We start from the raw sequence: 17,846 nt of genomic DNA, 5'->3' as shown, positions 1-17,846 counted from the left end.
AAATTGCTAGGCCAGGTCCTCCCTGTAGCGAAACACAACCTAAGACCAGTTTTGCCCTGTTCGCGGTCTACAGTTAGGTGTAGCTTGGATCCACTGGTATAGGGAGCAGGAGACCCACGCCTGGTCATACCCTTGGCCATTTAGGGTGGTACATCCAACACACAAAAGGTGATGGGAGGATGCTTGCAATACGTCTAACCACTGGCATTCGCTAGGGGTGGCATTACAACCCATTGTTAAGTCCAAACTGAAGTGGCATGGTACGAAAAAACGACTGACTGGTATGCGACCCAGAATAATTACTATTGGCTGAGGTTAATTCAAGCGTTCTACCCATCCATCATTTTGTATATATTGGTATGCCACCTTAAGTGGAATGGGTATGCCCAGTTGTGGATCTCGTACTCAGCCACAGGTTATTACTCTGGGCCGCACCCCAGTCCATCTTTATTCTGCACAACATGGCATCTCATTTTGGACCAGGGCAAAACCGGTTCAAGGCTGCTTGTATTTTGGTTCAACGAGGACCTGGCCTGGCAGTTCGGGGTGGGCTGTTCCTACTGGAGCAGGGTCAAGTCTGATTTGCATATGGTTGAGTCGAAACTGAGGTGCCATGTTATTCAAAATAAAGATGGACAGCGATGCGGCACAGAGTACTTACTATTGGCTGAGAATAATTCAATTATTCCATCCATCACTTTTTGTAAGCCCCTTTTGGCCAGTGCAAAAAGCAGGTCATCCCGCATCCTTGCTCACATAAAGCATGTGCAGCTACATCTTGTAACCACTGCATATTTTGATGAAGGTGTTAGAGGATGTCATGAACTGGTATTCTACCCCTTTGTGTCACAGTATTGCTTACACATCTCCTCCTCACAACTTAGGTGGGGTAACCATAAAAGCTGAATAGGAACCTTTACTTATTCTGCAGAAGCCTGGGGAAGATGCCCCCTAAGAGTTCAGGTGCTATAGGAGTATCTGCAATCAAAGAGTAGTGTCATAAATGCACATGGCCAGTATTTCTCTACATGAAATGGGTGTGCACTATAACAAACACAAGAAAACAAACGGAACAGATGCTCTGGTAAGAAGTTCATAAAGGAAACCGCAAATTAACCCCTTTTTTTGCATAGGTACTGAAAATTAAACCCATGATGGCCTTCCAGCGGAGCAAACTAGCCCTTCCTTTCTCAATTCAGTTGTTAGCCCACCTGATAGCCAGTGTATCCAACCCAATTATTCTATAGGAAAGTATTTTCTTGCACATTAACTCCTACGCCACCATTGACCCACAGTGTGATCTGAACACAAATGGCAGTCTCTGCCATCTCAGAGAGTTCAGAGTCTGGGGAACGCATTGGAGCACAAGGACAGCAGATTAATGAGGAGTTCCTCTGAAAGTGGAGCAGGAACTGCTAAAGGAAGAAAAGGTAGAACAATTCGAAACTACCTAGTACTGTACCCTTTTAAACCCCATTTGTAGGCCAAGCCTTGACATCTTTAAAATGTAAGCATAAAAACTAGACATAAAAATTATTACATACTTAAAAAGGGCTTTGGTTCAGCCTTCTTCATCAGTTGGTCTTTTCATCAGTCATTTACATTTTGCTTCTTCCCACAACAGCATACTGATGGGGTATTGGGTCAGTCCACTTGAGCTATTGTTTCTCTTGCATCGATAGTGGTGGCATTTGCCCTCATCAGATACGCACATCTCGTAAAAAGAAGTGCACTTCAGTGGCTGGCATGGTAAGCCTATGCATTACGTTGCCATTGTTTTTTTTTTTTACATCAGTCCTCTTTGTGCGTTTAAGCTCCATCTTCAGATGACAGTAATTCAAATCTGTGAAGACCTTTTCATTGCACCAATAAGAATGAAAAATGTGCTAGCTTGTGTGAAGCAAATGTTCATTTGTAGTAAGGAGAAAAGTTTAATCCATTCCTTTCGTCCATATTTTGAGCAACACAATAATAAACATCTTGCCCTACATTGCAAGGACTACAAATCTTATGAGTCTTTGTAACAAAAATGTCGTCCTTATCCTGTTTGTCCATAGAACAACAGTCCCCAAGAAAAGCACTTCATTGTGTCAGCTTTGACTTTGAGTCCCTTATTTTGTTACTGATAATGCTGTTTCTGATTTGTTCCTGTTGAAGAGCACAAGAATTCCAGGCTCCATCTTTGGATCACTTTCCCGGATACCCATTACAATTTAACCATATCACCATTAGTTCAATGCAAATTATCTCTGTAACTATTATGTATAAATCATACAATACCACCATGAAGTTTCCACATTCTAGATATGAGAAGATTCTCCTGAAGCCTTTGTGTCCTTAAAAGAATTAAAATGTTCCTTCATGAAAGCTAGGAAATTTTACATTCTATATCAGGATTGGAGGCTCGGATCTTGCGACTTTATAGATTCAATGATGTCACCCCATCTAAAAAAAAAATCTATTTGAAATCTTTAGACTGTGGAAGACCCATGCATCCTCCAGAATCATCTTCCATTTGTGAAGAAAACATTCAATCTTCCTCCCGCTCTTGGATGGGAAAAGGGAAACTTCTTACCTGATCTACCTGGAGCATTGCTGCTAAACTGAAAAGCTCGTCGACCTGCGGCCTCTACTGCCACCTCCGGTTGGACCAAATAGTTTTTTGGTCCTGACATTGGGCTAGTGCCTTATTTTGGTATTTTTTGGATGCCAGGAAGTATAACCAGCCAATAGAATGCCCCTGCCTTTACTGGCCCTCCCAAACGCTTTTTGGCCAAAGACTCTCGTCATTGATTCTTGCGCCTTAACCAACTACCGCAATGTGGTGACAAATTTGCGAAGTTCTTTGATGAAGGGATCTCTAAAGAGATCACCTTCCACCGGCAGTCCATCCTCAGTGGTCGCCAGTACACCCATTTTGGCGAAATTTTTGATTAGCAGAGAATGATGTCTCTCAGTGGACAATGCACAGTTTGTGTTTTCAAGGAAACACTGCCTTCTGAGATGCACAACATTTCTGGGGAAGTTGTTTTAACAGCTTCTCAAGCTTCTTCAACCATGTCCAAAATTTTTGTTATTGGAGCCACAAGATGCAATATTCTGTCATGGCAGGCATGCCAGGGGCTGTCTAACTCCTTTTTGGGTTCCATTACAATCTTAGTGATAAAAGTGGCATTCTGTTTCCTTGGTTAAAGCTATCTTGGCTTACAGAGAAGGTCTTTGGTATCAACCTTGAGTTATCCTCTGACTTCCTTGTCTGAAGGTTTTCGAATCCTGCTGGGCATGTATCGAGCAACCTTAGCCGCAAAGGTCCATTCTGATGTCCGGGCGGTAAATATCCTCCAGATCTAACGTACTGCAGCAGCGCTTCCACAGGGCTTGACTTAAATCCTGGGTTTTTGGTGATTCCATCCTGACACTAGGGTCTGCTTTGTTCTTTACAAGAATCCTCATCCTCATCTGGATTTTCCCTGTCCTCAGTGTCTCCCAAGTGAGGAGAATTGCTACCTTCTACCGGAGGTATTCCCAGGGTGACTATTGCCTTCAACACCTTCCAAGGTAATAGGGCATCTTTGTAAGAAGGCTTACTTTAATCTTTCAAAGGCCACTGGTGGATGGGAGACTTCATCAATCTTGACCTTAGCTGAAGTGTTCCCCCGCCCCACCCGTCATTGTTTTACAGTATTCTACAACCCAAGGCTCATAATGCCATTCCCCCTTAAGGGGTTCATATTGCATTCTGCTGCTAGGAGCATAATTTGTTTGCCCAGGGGTTCTAAAGCAGCCGCCATCATTTTCTACACAGATGCATCAATTGCATGCACAAACTTCTTGTCCAGTGGAAGGAAATCAACCTCCCCTCTCCTATCACCTACCATTGATGTTCAGTTGAAGTTATGCTATTACATTCTAATTGGGCTCTTATTGCGTTTTAACAAAAGTCCTGTGGTGCCTCTCTCTGGAGCAGCACGTTTATAGTATTGGATTCACCACTCAAACTGTTTGTGCCCTGTGGTATAACAGGGTCTTGAAAATCAGATTTCAATGCCTGCTCTAAGTACCCTTGCCTGGTCTATTAAGTATTTGTGCAATAGTAAATGTATTTTTAAATGTAAAATGTTAAGCCAGCGACATGTTTTCTTTTTTTCTCATTTTCTGTGGCATACGCTTCCAATAAAAAAAATCAGTGCACTAGCTTGTTAAGGTCAGACCTATTAGAATTGTAAGTGTTTGTTATCAGTTTGGCATGTATGTTCTCCAGCAGATGTTTGTGTGCACAAAGATTGGTTCTACTGTCCTCAAAATGTAAATAAAAAATAACTGTGCTCTGCCTATTGTGATCATTGAGGAGCGAGAGGAAGGGCTGATGGAGTGTAGAGTAACTGTTAAAGGAAGTGGGCAGGGAATGCAGTGTGTGGAGGGTTAGGGAGCAGTCCCTCCTGAGAAAGCTGGTCTACAGAAGTACAGGGAGAGGATGTTGAAGGGAGGGAGCATCACATGATGCAGGGAGGGGAGTGGCATGCAGTGGCTCTTGAGTATGTAGGAATAGTAGGAACCGCTGAGGAGAAGGAAAGTAGCGAAGGAACTGGCGAGTGGTCCTGGTCTAAATAGTTTGGCAGTATGCATTGAATATTTTGATGACCCAGTTCAAACCCCCTCAAATCTCCTTAATTGGGAATATCAAAACAGCACAAGAACATTTTACACAATGAGTCTGCCGTATCAAGAGAAGCATTTAGTATTTTTTTATTTAATTCTTCACACCTCAAATTGTACAAAATGTAGTTAAATCAATTTCAACACAATTCTTGTGTACCAGCACTACGTGGACTGTAGAACTTAGGAGAGCATGGCCTTCAAAGAAGGAAAAATGGCAACTACTGAGGAAGGGGTGTAGTTCAGCCAGATCTGAAAGAAAGGGCACAGGGAAAATATTGTCCCCCATTGTCAGTTACTTGCTCTGTTCTTTATTACAGGAGAGAACGACCCTCTGCGATTCAAGCCAAATCCAGGCAACATGACAAGCAAGGTAGGGTGTGTTAAGAGAAAGGACAAAGTCCTTTGTGGTGTAGAGTCCAGGAGGGGTCTAAACACTGCAGAATAAAGCCCTGTTACAAGGTTACCGCAGAAGCCCTTGAAGAGAAAAAGCGTGGCATCCTGAGGAATAGGAAGGGACAGTTCCAGAACACTAGTGGATGGGAAGGGTTGGATCCCTAAAAGAGAAGGGACAAATTCTCCCAATAGGTGAGAGTCTTGAAACCTGGGTTGTGGATGAAGGGGCAGACGACCAAGAGAATAGGGGGCCAAGCCTGGAGGGAGCCGGGTCAAAGTCATGGAAGTTGAGGTAGCATGGGTGAATCCCTTTCCATTTGTGATCTTGTTTTATGTTTTTTGGTAGCTCGGTGAATCTGACGAGGAAGATGAAGATGGCACTAAAGACGCTGGCAAAAAGGCATCTGGGAAGTTCCGAAAATATATCCCCCCACGTTTAGCCCCAGTACATTATGGTACGTTTTCAACTAACCCCATAATTCACCTGTTAGTAAATGTAGCTGCACCCACGGTTACTACTTCTATTTTTTAAGCCATGCACGTAGCCAGGCTTATTAAGCTAGTGTGACGGTTCTGTAAGTTGATGCACTCACTTCGGAGGTCTGTGTGTGACATGCTAGCCGCACGTTTCAAGCCCAGTAAAAGAGCAGCGAGCACGTTACCTGCTGAGATCAGAGCCATGTGTGCTTTTCGAGGTTATAGATTCTGAACCCAACAAAAAAGTCACCGGAATAATGTCTCCTGCAGATGGTTGTGGTTTCCCTGTGGCAGTGTCGTGGAGAAGGGCAGCTGCACGAGTGTGGGATCCCTTCAGGGGACTGATTCTCAGACCGGTGTAATAACGCTAACCATCTCTTGCGTGATCCACCAGATGACACCGAGGCAGAACGTGAAAAAAGGGTGCTGGATCGTGCCAAGAAGCGGGCACTGAGCAGCTCCGTCATCCGTGAGCTCCAGGAACAGTACTCTGAGGCTCCCGAGGAGATCCGTGAGGGGCGTAACTTCCACATGATGCAGCAGGGGAAGGAGGACCTTCACAGGTGAGTTGACAGGAGTAGCAGATCCTCCGGTGAGTGAAGGCACATGGTCAGGAGCACAGATGACTGCAGAGTAGAGGAGCTGCCAGGTGGCTGAGGATGTAGTGGAGGACGGGCTTTACTGGTGAAGGTTGAGCGCAACACATAGAGAGGGAGCGAGCAGTGCTGTGACTGGAAGAGCTCTATGGGGGCTGGGTGAGTGAGTTACAGGGAGAAACTGTGGAGGTGATTAATGGATTGAACCACTTAGATGATTCATTGAGCTGGAGGAGCTACAGGAGCTGTTGAGCCGAGGGCAGCATAGTATCTTTTGTTGTGGCGGTGGGTAGCTGAGGGGACTCACAGGCTGAGGCAAAGCTGCCATATCATGCATGTCTTGCCTGCTTTGTCCCTCACGCGCACCGTCTTCTGTCTCCCATGCCTACAGGTTATTCTCTCCTCCATACTGTGCATTGTTTCTTTTAACAGTCTTTTCTTCTTTGTATCTGACTCTTCCCTTCTTCCTCCTTGCCCATCCATGATCCTCACCTTTGCTCTTTAATCCTCGCCACTCCAACTATTTGTCAGTTGAACCTCCCTGCTTTAATCTTCCTACAATTGACCGTTCCCCTCAAAACCTTTACTCTATTTCATCTTTTATTTTGATCACTGTTTGCTGCATTTTGACTTTTGTTTCCTTTTCATGTTGAAACCTTACTTTGACATTTGATCTGCCTTCTCTTTGACCCTTTCCTTTGACCGTTGCACCTTTCCTTTGGTGTTTATCTTCCTACCCTTTAACTCTTTCCCTTAATACCTTTAACTTTGCCTTGCCAGTGCTTTTCCATATCATTTGTGCCCCAGACCTTTCGGTGATCCTTAATTGTCTCAGTATCTATGGCTGTTACTTCTATCATGCAATCCTTGCCTTTATGCTTTAATTATTTTCCAATATCCTGCATAGAACACGCTACGAAGAGTCCATGATGGTTCGGCTAAACATGACCCGGAAGGAGAAAGCTCAAAAGAGGCGAGCTATGTCCATGACGTCCCAACTGCAATCACTGACACACTTCAGGGACATCAGTGTATTGACCGGTGGATCTGGTGGCCCAAGCGAGGTAAGAGTGGTGTAAAGATTTTAGCATGCTCTGCACGTTACCTTGAATTGTAAAAACTAGATTGTGGTGAAGCTTAACATTTGTTGCCAGGCTTTATAAAGAAATGATGTGTTATGATATAGTCAAAGGCTAGTCACAAAACCAAAAAATGTTTATAGGCCAAAGGCACCCCCACCCCTCCAGTTTGTAAAAAGTGTTAGAAATTATGCATGTGCATCTCGCTGTTTGAAGGAGATAATCCCCGTCGCACTTCGTGAAAAGAAACCTTGGACAAATTTTGAGTAGAGCACTTCAAAAGAATGTTGGTGAGGATAACAGTTCATTCTTATAGATGAGGTTAGATGTAGCAAGTTTAAAGTCCTATCCATCCTTATCCCAGATGTGCAGAAAATGCAATGAAAAGGGCTAGATTAGGGTTTTCCCATATATGGAGAATGAGGAAAGAACTGTATTTGGGAAGTGCTGATGGGAGAACATATTTGCCATGATGGCTGAATTTGGCATCTTAAATTATCACCTCGGGCCATGACTGGTTTAAGTCCTTCTTACTAGTGTCCCTTGTTCTCTACTCTCTTCACTGTATATATTTGGCCTCTGGCAAGCTCATTCACTCAAAAGGTATGAACTTCTTCGTTCATATTGATGATACCTAGCTTATTATTAAACTTTGTGTGAGACCTGTTGTCTGCTACACAATTCCAACAATGTTCATTTTCAATCTGGGAGCAGAAAGGGGCCAGAGGCTGAAACGTATTGTAGATAAAAAGGGAAGTGATCCGAAATCTGCATGAATACCACTGGCTAGGCACACAGGTAAACTACCAATCACTGTAAAACCAGTTTGTGACATGGGTGTTAATTTGATTCCTGCATCCTCATGACTACTCGGGTCTCGTCCTGATTTCACATTTTTCGTTTTATCAAGTGCTGTGCACAGAGGCCTCAGAAATTGGTGGCAGAAGTTAGGAGAGGGAATGCCCTGAGGAGTATTTAGTCAAACTTCTAGGTTTATTTAAAAAAAATGCATTTAATGAAAACATTCAGCTTAAGGTGTACAAAATACACGGATTACCAGTCACTTTGACAAGGGATCCAAAAAGTTGGGATAACTGTGCAAGAGAGAAATGTTTGAAAATAAAGTCGTAGCTTGGTGCACTTGTGGTTCTGAACAGTATGCCCAACACCTATTGAGTGTCTGTGAACTTTACAGAAGCATGTTTGCAAAAGCTTTGCAGCTGGCTGACCAGAAAAAAAAATATATATATACACATACATATACTGCCAAGTGGCGGTCACAACTAGGTAGCTGTAAAAAAGTGTTGTTTTTTTACTTGCTTATATCTTTAGGGCCAGTTGACAAATCTTCACAAAATTTTCTCAAAACATTTGCCAGCCATATAAGCTGCTGTCTGGAAAGGTTCGGGGTGATCTGTGAAGCGGGGGCTGAGAAAAAGGGGAGGGGATCCCAAAACGCTTTTTCTCCATCCATTTTTCCATAGAGATTTTGAACAGCATTCGCACCAAAACTACTGGACAGTAATACACCAAATTTGGCAGAAAGGTGGGTCCTGGTCCAGAAAGCGACCTGTTTGTGATTTGGTGTGAGTCAGTCAAGTGTTTTTTTTGTTGTTGTTGTAATTAACCGGAAAACAAATATTGCCTGGGGGTGGGGGAAAAACCTGTGTAAAAACATATGAGGGGTTGGGGTACAGGTATCCTGACCGCGTTGCACACATGTAGGAGTCCCTTAGGGGCCCCTCGTGGGCAAAAAAGTTGCACTTATTTTTCGCCGATTTGCGGATCTTCCTAGAATCCTCCTTGGATCCTTGGGAAGAGCAAGGCCCTGATTGGCTTGCCACAACCGACACAAATATTAACGTGTGCGTTAAAATACCATAGAAATTCACTGAAAAAAAAGGTTACAGGGACGTTACAGTTAGGTTCTGAATTTACTTGCATTGAAATTCAGCAGTGCGCCCTCACCATGCACTCCTAATTACCCCAAATTACTCCAAATTATTCAAGAAAAAACAGCATGGTGGGGGGCGCTAGTTGTAGTTACTTGAAAGAACTATAACTGCTGAATTTCAATGCTTTTGCACGAGTCCATGTATTCTTAGTTTTTTTTTTTGTGAAGATATATATAAATATAACATCATGTTGTTGGTGTACCAATCTGCCATTTTCCACACACCAGTTGTTTTGGGGTACCAAGAACGTATCCTCTTAGGACATTCCAGTGCATGGAAAGAATGTCCAGGAACATCACCAAACAATACAGGCTTCTGTTGCACTATTGAGGAAAAGTGGGTTAAGTATAATTATATAATGTTGCCTTGATGTTAGTAGAGTAAAATATTTAGGCTTCCACATCGTCAAGTAGGGTACAACTGGGACTAAGTTGTACTGGAACTGGATGGAGAACAAGGGTGTAGAGCATCAATCATCAAATGAATTGGAAAAGAAGAGTACGATTGTAGAGGGTCGACATGGGATGACCCTGAGCATAAGATCCGATTATATAAGATAAAGCAGCGAGTTTGCTTGAGTGCATCAGCGCAGTTTGTTTTATGTATAGTTTTGTATAGCACAAACCAGTCCAACTGGGCTCTTTACATTTAATGCAGTGGGTATCGAAATACAATATGAATAGAAAGAGGTAAAAATATATAAAGATAGCAATCAACCTACAACAGCTGAACAACTTTAGGTAAGATTATTTTTTGTAATAGGCAATGGTTGCCGAAGGGGTAGAATAACTTGGGGTTTAGCATGTTTGGGGTAAGTGAGAGTATGCCTACTTCTAACAATCTAGGAGATTGATGAAAGTAAAGGGAGGTGTCGGAGTTAAATCATGGAAACATGTTGATCAAGTCGATTATTCTTTTTGTTTTTTGTGGCCGTGCTGTGTCTGAGGCTGTACAGGAATATTATATGAAGGCAAAGAGGACGGCTCATTGAGAATGAATGCATATGTAATGGGTATCTGGAGATAAGTGGTGACTATTTGAGGTAACAATAGGTGGATTGGTTAACCAAGGTGTGAAAGTTAATCCATCCAGCAAATATAGATAACAGATAAAAACTGGCATTGTGTTACAGCGAAAGGTCTTTTTTTTGTTGCACTTTTTGTCCTTTAGTTGTTTGGATATAGATTGTTTCTCAAACACGGAATATATTTCATTTTTCACTCAGCTATAGTGTGTAGATCTAAGAATTTTACTCTTCGAATAAGGAAATGGCATAGGGATTGTTGTAGAAGTTGTGATCTTATTTGCCCTCCCTTCTGGACGTATCTACTTTAATGGAAAAAAGCTACTTTTTTTAATGCCGAGTGGCCGCCACTTCATATCAGATGGTTTCTTTCACTGTTTGTTTCGTTCATGTTGTAGCTGTTGGAAGGTATTTTTCTGCTGAACAGCTGAGTAAACCTCTTTTGTTATTTTGATTTATCCAACACACTATCACCTAAGGTCTCTTGGCACTAATGATGACAGAGTTCGTATACTGAGGTGCTACAAATGAAGAAAATAGCCACATTTTCAGGGCTTTCGTGAATGACAGACGATTAGGTATGTCTTGCAAATATTTTAGCAAGTTGTGGACGGAAGCAAGGAGGGTCAACCATCAAGTCCGGATGTATGAAAACAGGGAAGGGATAAGCATACAGAAGAAGACAATATTTAACTCCTTTACCACATATGTTCATTTTCTTTGTACAGTCAAAGAGCATTATAAATAGCTCCATATAGCTTGCATCACGAACACCTTTGGAAATTTTAGCTGAGCTTACTGCAGTTCCTTAGAGTGCTTGTGCTAATAGTAAAGGCCTTAGTATTAATGCACACACATTAACACTTCCATGCCACCCAGTTTCGACCCAGCCAGATGCAAATCAGTCTTGACCCTATTCCCCATGGGAACAGTCCAGCCCGAACTACCAGGCCAGGTCCTCCCTGGACCATAAACAAGCATCCTGCGATCGGTTTGCGGGTATCACCCTTCATCAGACAGGCTAGATTGAATCCATTGGCACAGTGAGCACGGGACCCATGTCTGGGCATACTCTTCCCATTTAGGACAACTATAGCAACACAAAAGGATGATGGATGGAGTGCTAACATTTTCAAACACTCATCCCTAGTTTCAGATCGGAGTTTAATTCATCGTTCTTTTGCTCGCCATGCCACACCAGTTTGGACCTAGCCATATGCATATCAGTCTTGACCCTGTTCCCCATAAGAATAGTCCAGCCAGAACTTCCAGGCCAGACGTGGGTCTTGTGCTTGCTATGCCACCAGATTCAAGCTATCCTGGCTGATGAAGGGTGATATCCCGAAACTCATCCCAGGATGCTTGTTTCTTGTCCAAGGAAGACCTGGCCTGGCAGTTCTGACTTTATAACCACAATTCATGATGAAGAGGCTTCAAACTCTGATTTTTAAATGTTGATTTTTTTTTTTTTTTTGTATAAAAATAGCACTGTGCTTTCAGGTCTGTGGCTGACCAAGCTATGAATGAGGGCATACATTGCTTTAGCAGTTCAGAATGAGGTATTTTTATCTCCCTGCATGGAGAGGATCCCTGAACAACAATGATTTTACTCATTTGAAATTAAAACATGTTCCTAGTCTGGTTGTGATTTTATTCAGCTTCACTTAGCATCTTTTGCAGCATTTGATCTTTTAGAGAGTGATGTCTTAACAGTTTTGAGGGTTTGTATTTTTCACTCTAATGCCCTCATACATTTGCTATTCGTTGGGTATCCTCCATGTGGCAGCAATTAATAGGACCGCCACCACACACTCTGTATCCTCTGACTTCTGGACTACCATACTAACAAATAATTGACCATGCGGGTAAAAGATATTGATGAATAGATTGAACGTGGATATGGGGTTTTCCTTAAAGCACTGTAATTACCAAGGCCTCATCTGAGTTAACTGCAAGTGAATGATCAGGAAGGAAAAGATGAACACACCAGTCACAGCATCCTTGACCCTCCTGTGTTCATCAGAAGCATTGATCCAAGGAGAGCTTGCCCTCTATATCCAGGTGCATGCTGACCAGACAGGTCTGTCTGCATGGCATTGAGGCACTCTGTTCTGACTAGTTTGACTTTCATGTTAGATACAACCACTGGTGAACCCATTAGAGAAGATGCATTTCTATTTGATTCCCCCCAACAAGCTTCAAGTTTTTTAACAGCTAATAGCCCTGGCACCTGAGATATTTAGACAATGAAGAGAAATACCTGAATGAATCTCAGACAGTGGTACTTTTTCAGGCTACAGCCTAACCAATTGGTTTTTAGCCATATGGAAATCTGACTCTTATTATTTTCTAGGTCTAACTAGGCTGAAACCAATCTGGGCTTCTGTGGCCGGGCAGTTTGTGCTTGACTTCTCCTTTTGGAGTATTACCAGTGATGCTTTGCATATGTCTGGTTTATGTCTGAGGTGACATGGTAGGCAAAAAAATGATGGACTGGAAGTGATACTGAGCAGGGTGTGATGGTGTAAAACAACCTGTTAGACAGATATTCACCATCACCACATAGGGAACAAGGATGATGCTATTACAGACTCTTCCCGATGAACATGTCTGCCTAGCCCTTGGACCAGATAGATATTTCCAGACGTCCTAGTATGGATCCTGTCAAACTCAGACATAGACGTAGTAGCATTTCAAATTTTGAAACAGAGATTCATCAAAGCAATTTGCCCCCTTTGTTCTTGGACTGAATAATCCCACTATAAAGGTTCCTCCGCTTTAGCGGCAAGTATGTGAAACAAATACAGTGCACCAGAGCAGGATCTGAGGTTGTTGAAGCTGGATCCCCATGCAGATTTAGTAATTGTCTGAACAGCAAAAAGGAGGTAGTGTAACTCTCCTTCAGCCAAAGTCAGACGGGTTCTGGGATATGTGACTACTACATTTCAGCCCCGAAAATAACATAGTTAGTTTAATGGCATTGGTGGGCATTTTTATTGTTCCTTGTCGGAGATGGTGAGGAAGTTTGCAGATGAAGTATCAAAAAGAAAAATTGCAGTATTTTCTGGAAATCATGAATGTAGGCATGCCCATGTCAAACTAGATCATTAGTGCATTGGCTGACACAGTAGACTTAGCTGCATATGGATTCTAACATACCATACCTTTGAGACCAGCATGGTTGGACTGGATTAAATCCAGACATGCATCACAAAATCCTGACCCTCCCATTCTACAAACACACAAACGTTAATGTGGAGAGTGTTTGCAATAAGTCTAACCACTACCAATCACTCAGGGTTCCAACTTCTCGCTTTATTTTTACATTGACCAGGTGAGGGAGAGAGTAGAAAGACCTGGCAAAAACCAAGGCTTCTATGAAGGTACTTTGTCCTAAGACAGAGGAAACCAACATTGGAGTTCAGATCCATCTTGGACCCATGAGCAACCAACAAGTGGGTGAAGAAAGAAAAATGCTGAATGTTGCCACTGAATTCTCTTTCTAAATCTTTAACAGAGAGATCACACATGTGCCCCAGTTCTGCAGGATACATATTTTCACATCTCTTCAATCACAATAATGGCCTAAGATTGACAGTGCAAAAAGAGCTTTCTTTCACTTCAAGATCCTTTCATAGAGACTAGAACGAGAGCGAAGGGTGTTTTCCACGTGCATGAAAGTGGTAGCAGCCTAATTCCGTAGATAACACATTTTACCCCTAGCTAGTGACTGTCGTCTCAAAACAGTTTCCAAAACTAAAGCAAAGCACATTTCAGATACACTGGGACAACCATGCAAACTCTGGGATTGCATAGTAACTTAAACATTTCATCAGTCTTCCTGATTCAGAGTATCCACTACTTGGAAGCTGGTATAGACCTGGAACAGGCGTAAGTGATTCTTTGTGAAGCGGACCAAGGGAGTGGTCAGATTTTGAGTGCTGTGTGTCCACATGCCTTGTGTCGCTAAAGGAGTGGGATATGAGTTGTTAACCGATGTACTTTACCATCTTGCTGGTTTCTAATCTCTCTTTCTCTCCAGGACTTTGTGCCATCTGCGAAAAAGAAGAAGACCGCTCGTAAAGGAAAAAAGAAAGGTGTGTTCTTCTCCCGTGCTCCCACCACACCTCCATCTCGCCCAAGTCAGTCCTACCTCTAAAGGATTCCTCTCTTAGCCTCCACCTACATTGGCCATTTAGTGGCCATGCATCTTATTCCAAATTAGCTCCCACCTCTGTCACCGCAGTGAACCCCTTTACTCCTACACTTTCAGTGAGCACGAACCTCCTGTTGTAACTGCCAGCATACAACCACTTCTCTTGGTCATGCCAGAGAATTACCAACCTCTCCCTTATTCACATGATAATTCACTCTGCACTCTACTTGCCACAATCTCCCCTTTCTTCCCAAGTGACTCCTGACTTAGTGTATTTTTCCCCTTCTAGTCTCTAATATGTTTTTCCTGGTTTTGTCTCTTTAGGTTTCCGGAAAAGAAGATAATCGTTCTACCTCCTGTCGATAATGTCTCCCTAGAAATGTTCTGTACAATAAAAGGTTTAATTTAAGAAACGAGGACAGATTGAATATAAACAGGCTGCTTCAGAAAATGTATTACGTTTTGTTTCTTTGAGCAGATTTGAACAGAAATGTAATAGGATTTAATTCTGTGATCTGCATACATTCTCTTGCCATGGACAGCTTCATTAAATGTGTAAACATTGAATATATTTGCTAGCATGCACGACCACGGAACACTTTTAAAATAGAGAGAAAAATCTCTTCAATTATAGCAAAAATTTATATTTTAAGAACGTATTTTTGTAAACCTGCTTTAATAGTTGTCAAAAAGGGAATTCTAAATAAGTGGTTCAAGCACATTTTGCAGTCCTGCTGCTTCTCTTTTAATCAAAGAAAGTAAGTAGAAAGGTTTTCGTAGCCGTGCAGCCCGCCCTAGAGGGCACCTGGTAGCTATTGCACAGTTGCTGTACATCTCATTTGGAGCCCACACTCCCCGCAAGCAGCACATTGATAGTTGTTCCCTCGGGTATTTTTTTTATCTCAGTGAGTTCCCTAGCTGTGCGATGTCACTCCTTTGCTGTCACACTTCTTTCAGGAGTCATTTCACTCAACGTTGGTTGCATTCTACATCATACCAATATCATTTTCTTGTTGCTAACTATAAATTTTAACCTTTCTCTCACTTATTATTCTTTCATTGGGGGCGCTGCCCTGGCAGGGCTACACTGCTTTAGGGTTTGCCACAAGAGGGCAATGCACCAGAGCGCCTGCCTACCAGAGGCACAGCCCAAGGGAAACCACTGGAACAACTTGCAAACAGTTACCTATTAGGATACTTTATAATCTGGCAACCTGGATTGTGATCTGGTTTTGGTGGCTTGAACAAAGTTACTCCTGCAGAGGGTTGTGCCAGACGAGAGTTGTGTTGCCAGACTGCTGCCTTTCTAGGGGACTACACCTCTACTGCACATCCCTCACAAGGGCCATACTGCAAATGGCTTGATTACTGAATACTGTGTTTTTCTGGGGACTAAGTTGCCAGATAAACATGACGACAGATATCCAAATATGTTCTGTGTGATAATGGATGTCTATGATCATTGAATGGCCAATGACGTCATAGGCCCTTCCACCCTTTAAGGTGCATATAAGTAATGAGACTTATATGAGCCTCATCTTCACATTCTGTTTTCCACCATCTGGGTCCGAAGCTACCTTATGGTATTTATTGAAAACGGTCTAGGGTTACATAGGAAGTTTTGCCACAGGGCAGCGGTCCCTGTGTTCAAACACCTGTGCACTACCTTTGACCCTGTGCAAGTGAATGGTTCGCGAGGCTTAACTGCAGGTTGTTTTTGAAAGCCACGCAGTGTGACTATGGGGGCCTAACGCTCTGAGCCCGCAGTGCACGGCCTGAGGTCTTGTGCGGCTGGTTCAGCACCGGCCGGTGATGGCCAAAGGCCACACATTCAGCCTCGTTTCTGCTTCTCACAGCTGAGGCCATGCTCCGTGGACTCTGAACTTGTGATTTCCATAATCAGTGAAAAATAGAGGCAGGTGCTGAAACATTACCTCTCACACCAGATGTGCATGACAGAAGGGGTTGAGCAGAGTGTTCTGTGCCTAGGACTGCTGTACATTGCTAAAGATTGCGTGTTGCTAGTAGGAGTGGGGGAGGAACTGGTGCAGTGCCTGGACATAGGCCAGGCCTTGCATTCAGAGCCTGCATCGCAGAGCTGTTTCAGAGCTGTTGTCAGAAAAACCTACATTAACTGAGATACCTTGTGTTAACGTATGTGTAGAAGATGACACAAAGAGGTGCACAGATCCCCTTCTGCTCAGGTGCAGCGTAGCCAACAGCATCATGGACACGGCCCCAGAGCCCCAACATGAACTGAGGACCCACCTATCAGTGCGTTGCTTCATGGTTCTCAGGAACTTCTTGGCGTCCTGAAAGCAATGGTTGTGTTTTTTCTACATGCTGATAGAAGAAATTCCCTTTCAAGCTTTGCTGTTTTTTTTTAAAAAGGAGAACAATTGAAAAGTGTTCAGTCAAGAGGTCTTTTATGTTTTTAAAGTTTTAATGTTCTGTTTTTTGTTTTTTTTTAAAAGATACAAAATTAAAATAAAATGTTGCCCTTACATATGCATTGCCTTTTGTTTTAATTGAAGAGGCTTTTTTTCTCACCATTCTCAAATTCGTTTGGGATCCCACGCATGGGTGGAGATAGTCCGAATATATCAATTTAATAAAGATACCCTCTATGAAGAGATAGTTTTACAGGTAAGTACGAATATATTAATTTAATAAAGATACCCTCTATGAAGGTAAGTAACCTATTTGTAACCTTTCTTTGCAGCAGCACACAGTAGTGAGAGGCTGATGACTGTTCCACATTGGGCTCTCCATCCATGCTCTTCGCTGAAAATATTCTGTGTCACTTCTGAGTCTCCAGAACCTTGGCTAATCCCATCCTCTAACTGGCTACTGAAAGTCAATGCTGGTCCGTTTTCTATTCGCTCTGACCTGGACCTCAGTCGGTGTTACACGTTCACTTAGAATGTTGCCTCTCTTGCCTTTGAGGCCTCAGCCAGTGTTATACTGGCCAAACTGTGACATTGCAGCACAACTACCTGTACCTTTTAAGAACACACCTGTAGAATGTAGGAAAGTGCCCTTTTTGGATGGTCACCCACCCCCCCCCCCCACACACGTTTTCCTCTAGATGCAGTTGGTTAGGACTCTGAATCTGAACTGGCACCTGCTAACCAGCACCAGTGCTCTTTCCCTAAATTGGTAACTGAATTGGTAACCCGAACTGGCAAGTATTTTAACCCCCTTATAAATCCATAGTGGTACCCATGGCATGGGTGTTAAAGGGGCTCATCAGGGCGTGAAGCACTGGTTCTGCCACCCTGCTTGACCCAAGTAAACTACTGACAGCAGGCCTGCCATTGCAGACTGCAGGAGTCGTGCAAACTGCTCAGACTCAACTGTGCCCATACCATGTACGGCACAGCTCCAGCACTGCCATTGATATATGTAAGTCACCCCTAAGGTAAGCCTCCAGAGCCCAGTAGGCAGGGTGCATTATACTAAGGATGTGGGCATGGAAGTGCAAGTTTATATGTCCCTATAGGGGCC

The 17,846-nt window shown here is 43.0% G+C and overlaps 1 protein-coding gene across 2 annotated transcripts in view; it reads left to right on the top strand.

The window, feature by feature from the left end:
* NGDN (neuroguidin) overlaps positions 1-16,843 on the top strand; it is a 66,998-nt gene extending 50,155 nt beyond the window's left edge. For both annotated transcript variants that reach the window (XM_069238180.1, XM_069238179.1), the window contains 6 exons: positions 4,977-5,029; positions 5,399-5,507; positions 5,924-6,092; positions 7,033-7,189; positions 14,226-14,280; positions 14,664-16,843. In XM_069238180.1, coding sequence (XP_069094281.1) covers positions 4,977-5,029; positions 5,399-5,507; positions 5,924-6,092; positions 7,033-7,189; positions 14,226-14,280; positions 14,664-14,683 — 563 coding nt within the window. In that variant the 3' untranslated portion in view covers positions 14,684-16,843. The remainder of the gene's footprint in view (positions 1-4,976; positions 5,030-5,398; positions 5,508-5,923; positions 6,093-7,032; positions 7,190-14,225; positions 14,281-14,663) is intronic.
* Positions 16,844-17,846: the final 1,003 nt, after the last annotated feature.

This window comes from Pleurodeles waltl, chromosome 6 (genome assembly GCF_031143425.1).
Source record: "Pleurodeles waltl isolate 20211129_DDA chromosome 6, aPleWal1.hap1.20221129, whole genome shotgun sequence".
In the NCBI taxonomy this organism is placed as follows: Eukaryota; Metazoa; Chordata; class Amphibia; order Caudata; family Salamandridae; genus Pleurodeles; species Pleurodeles waltl.
Note: the sequence above shows the minus strand (reverse complement) of the source record. Positions and strands in the feature narration are given on the sequence as shown.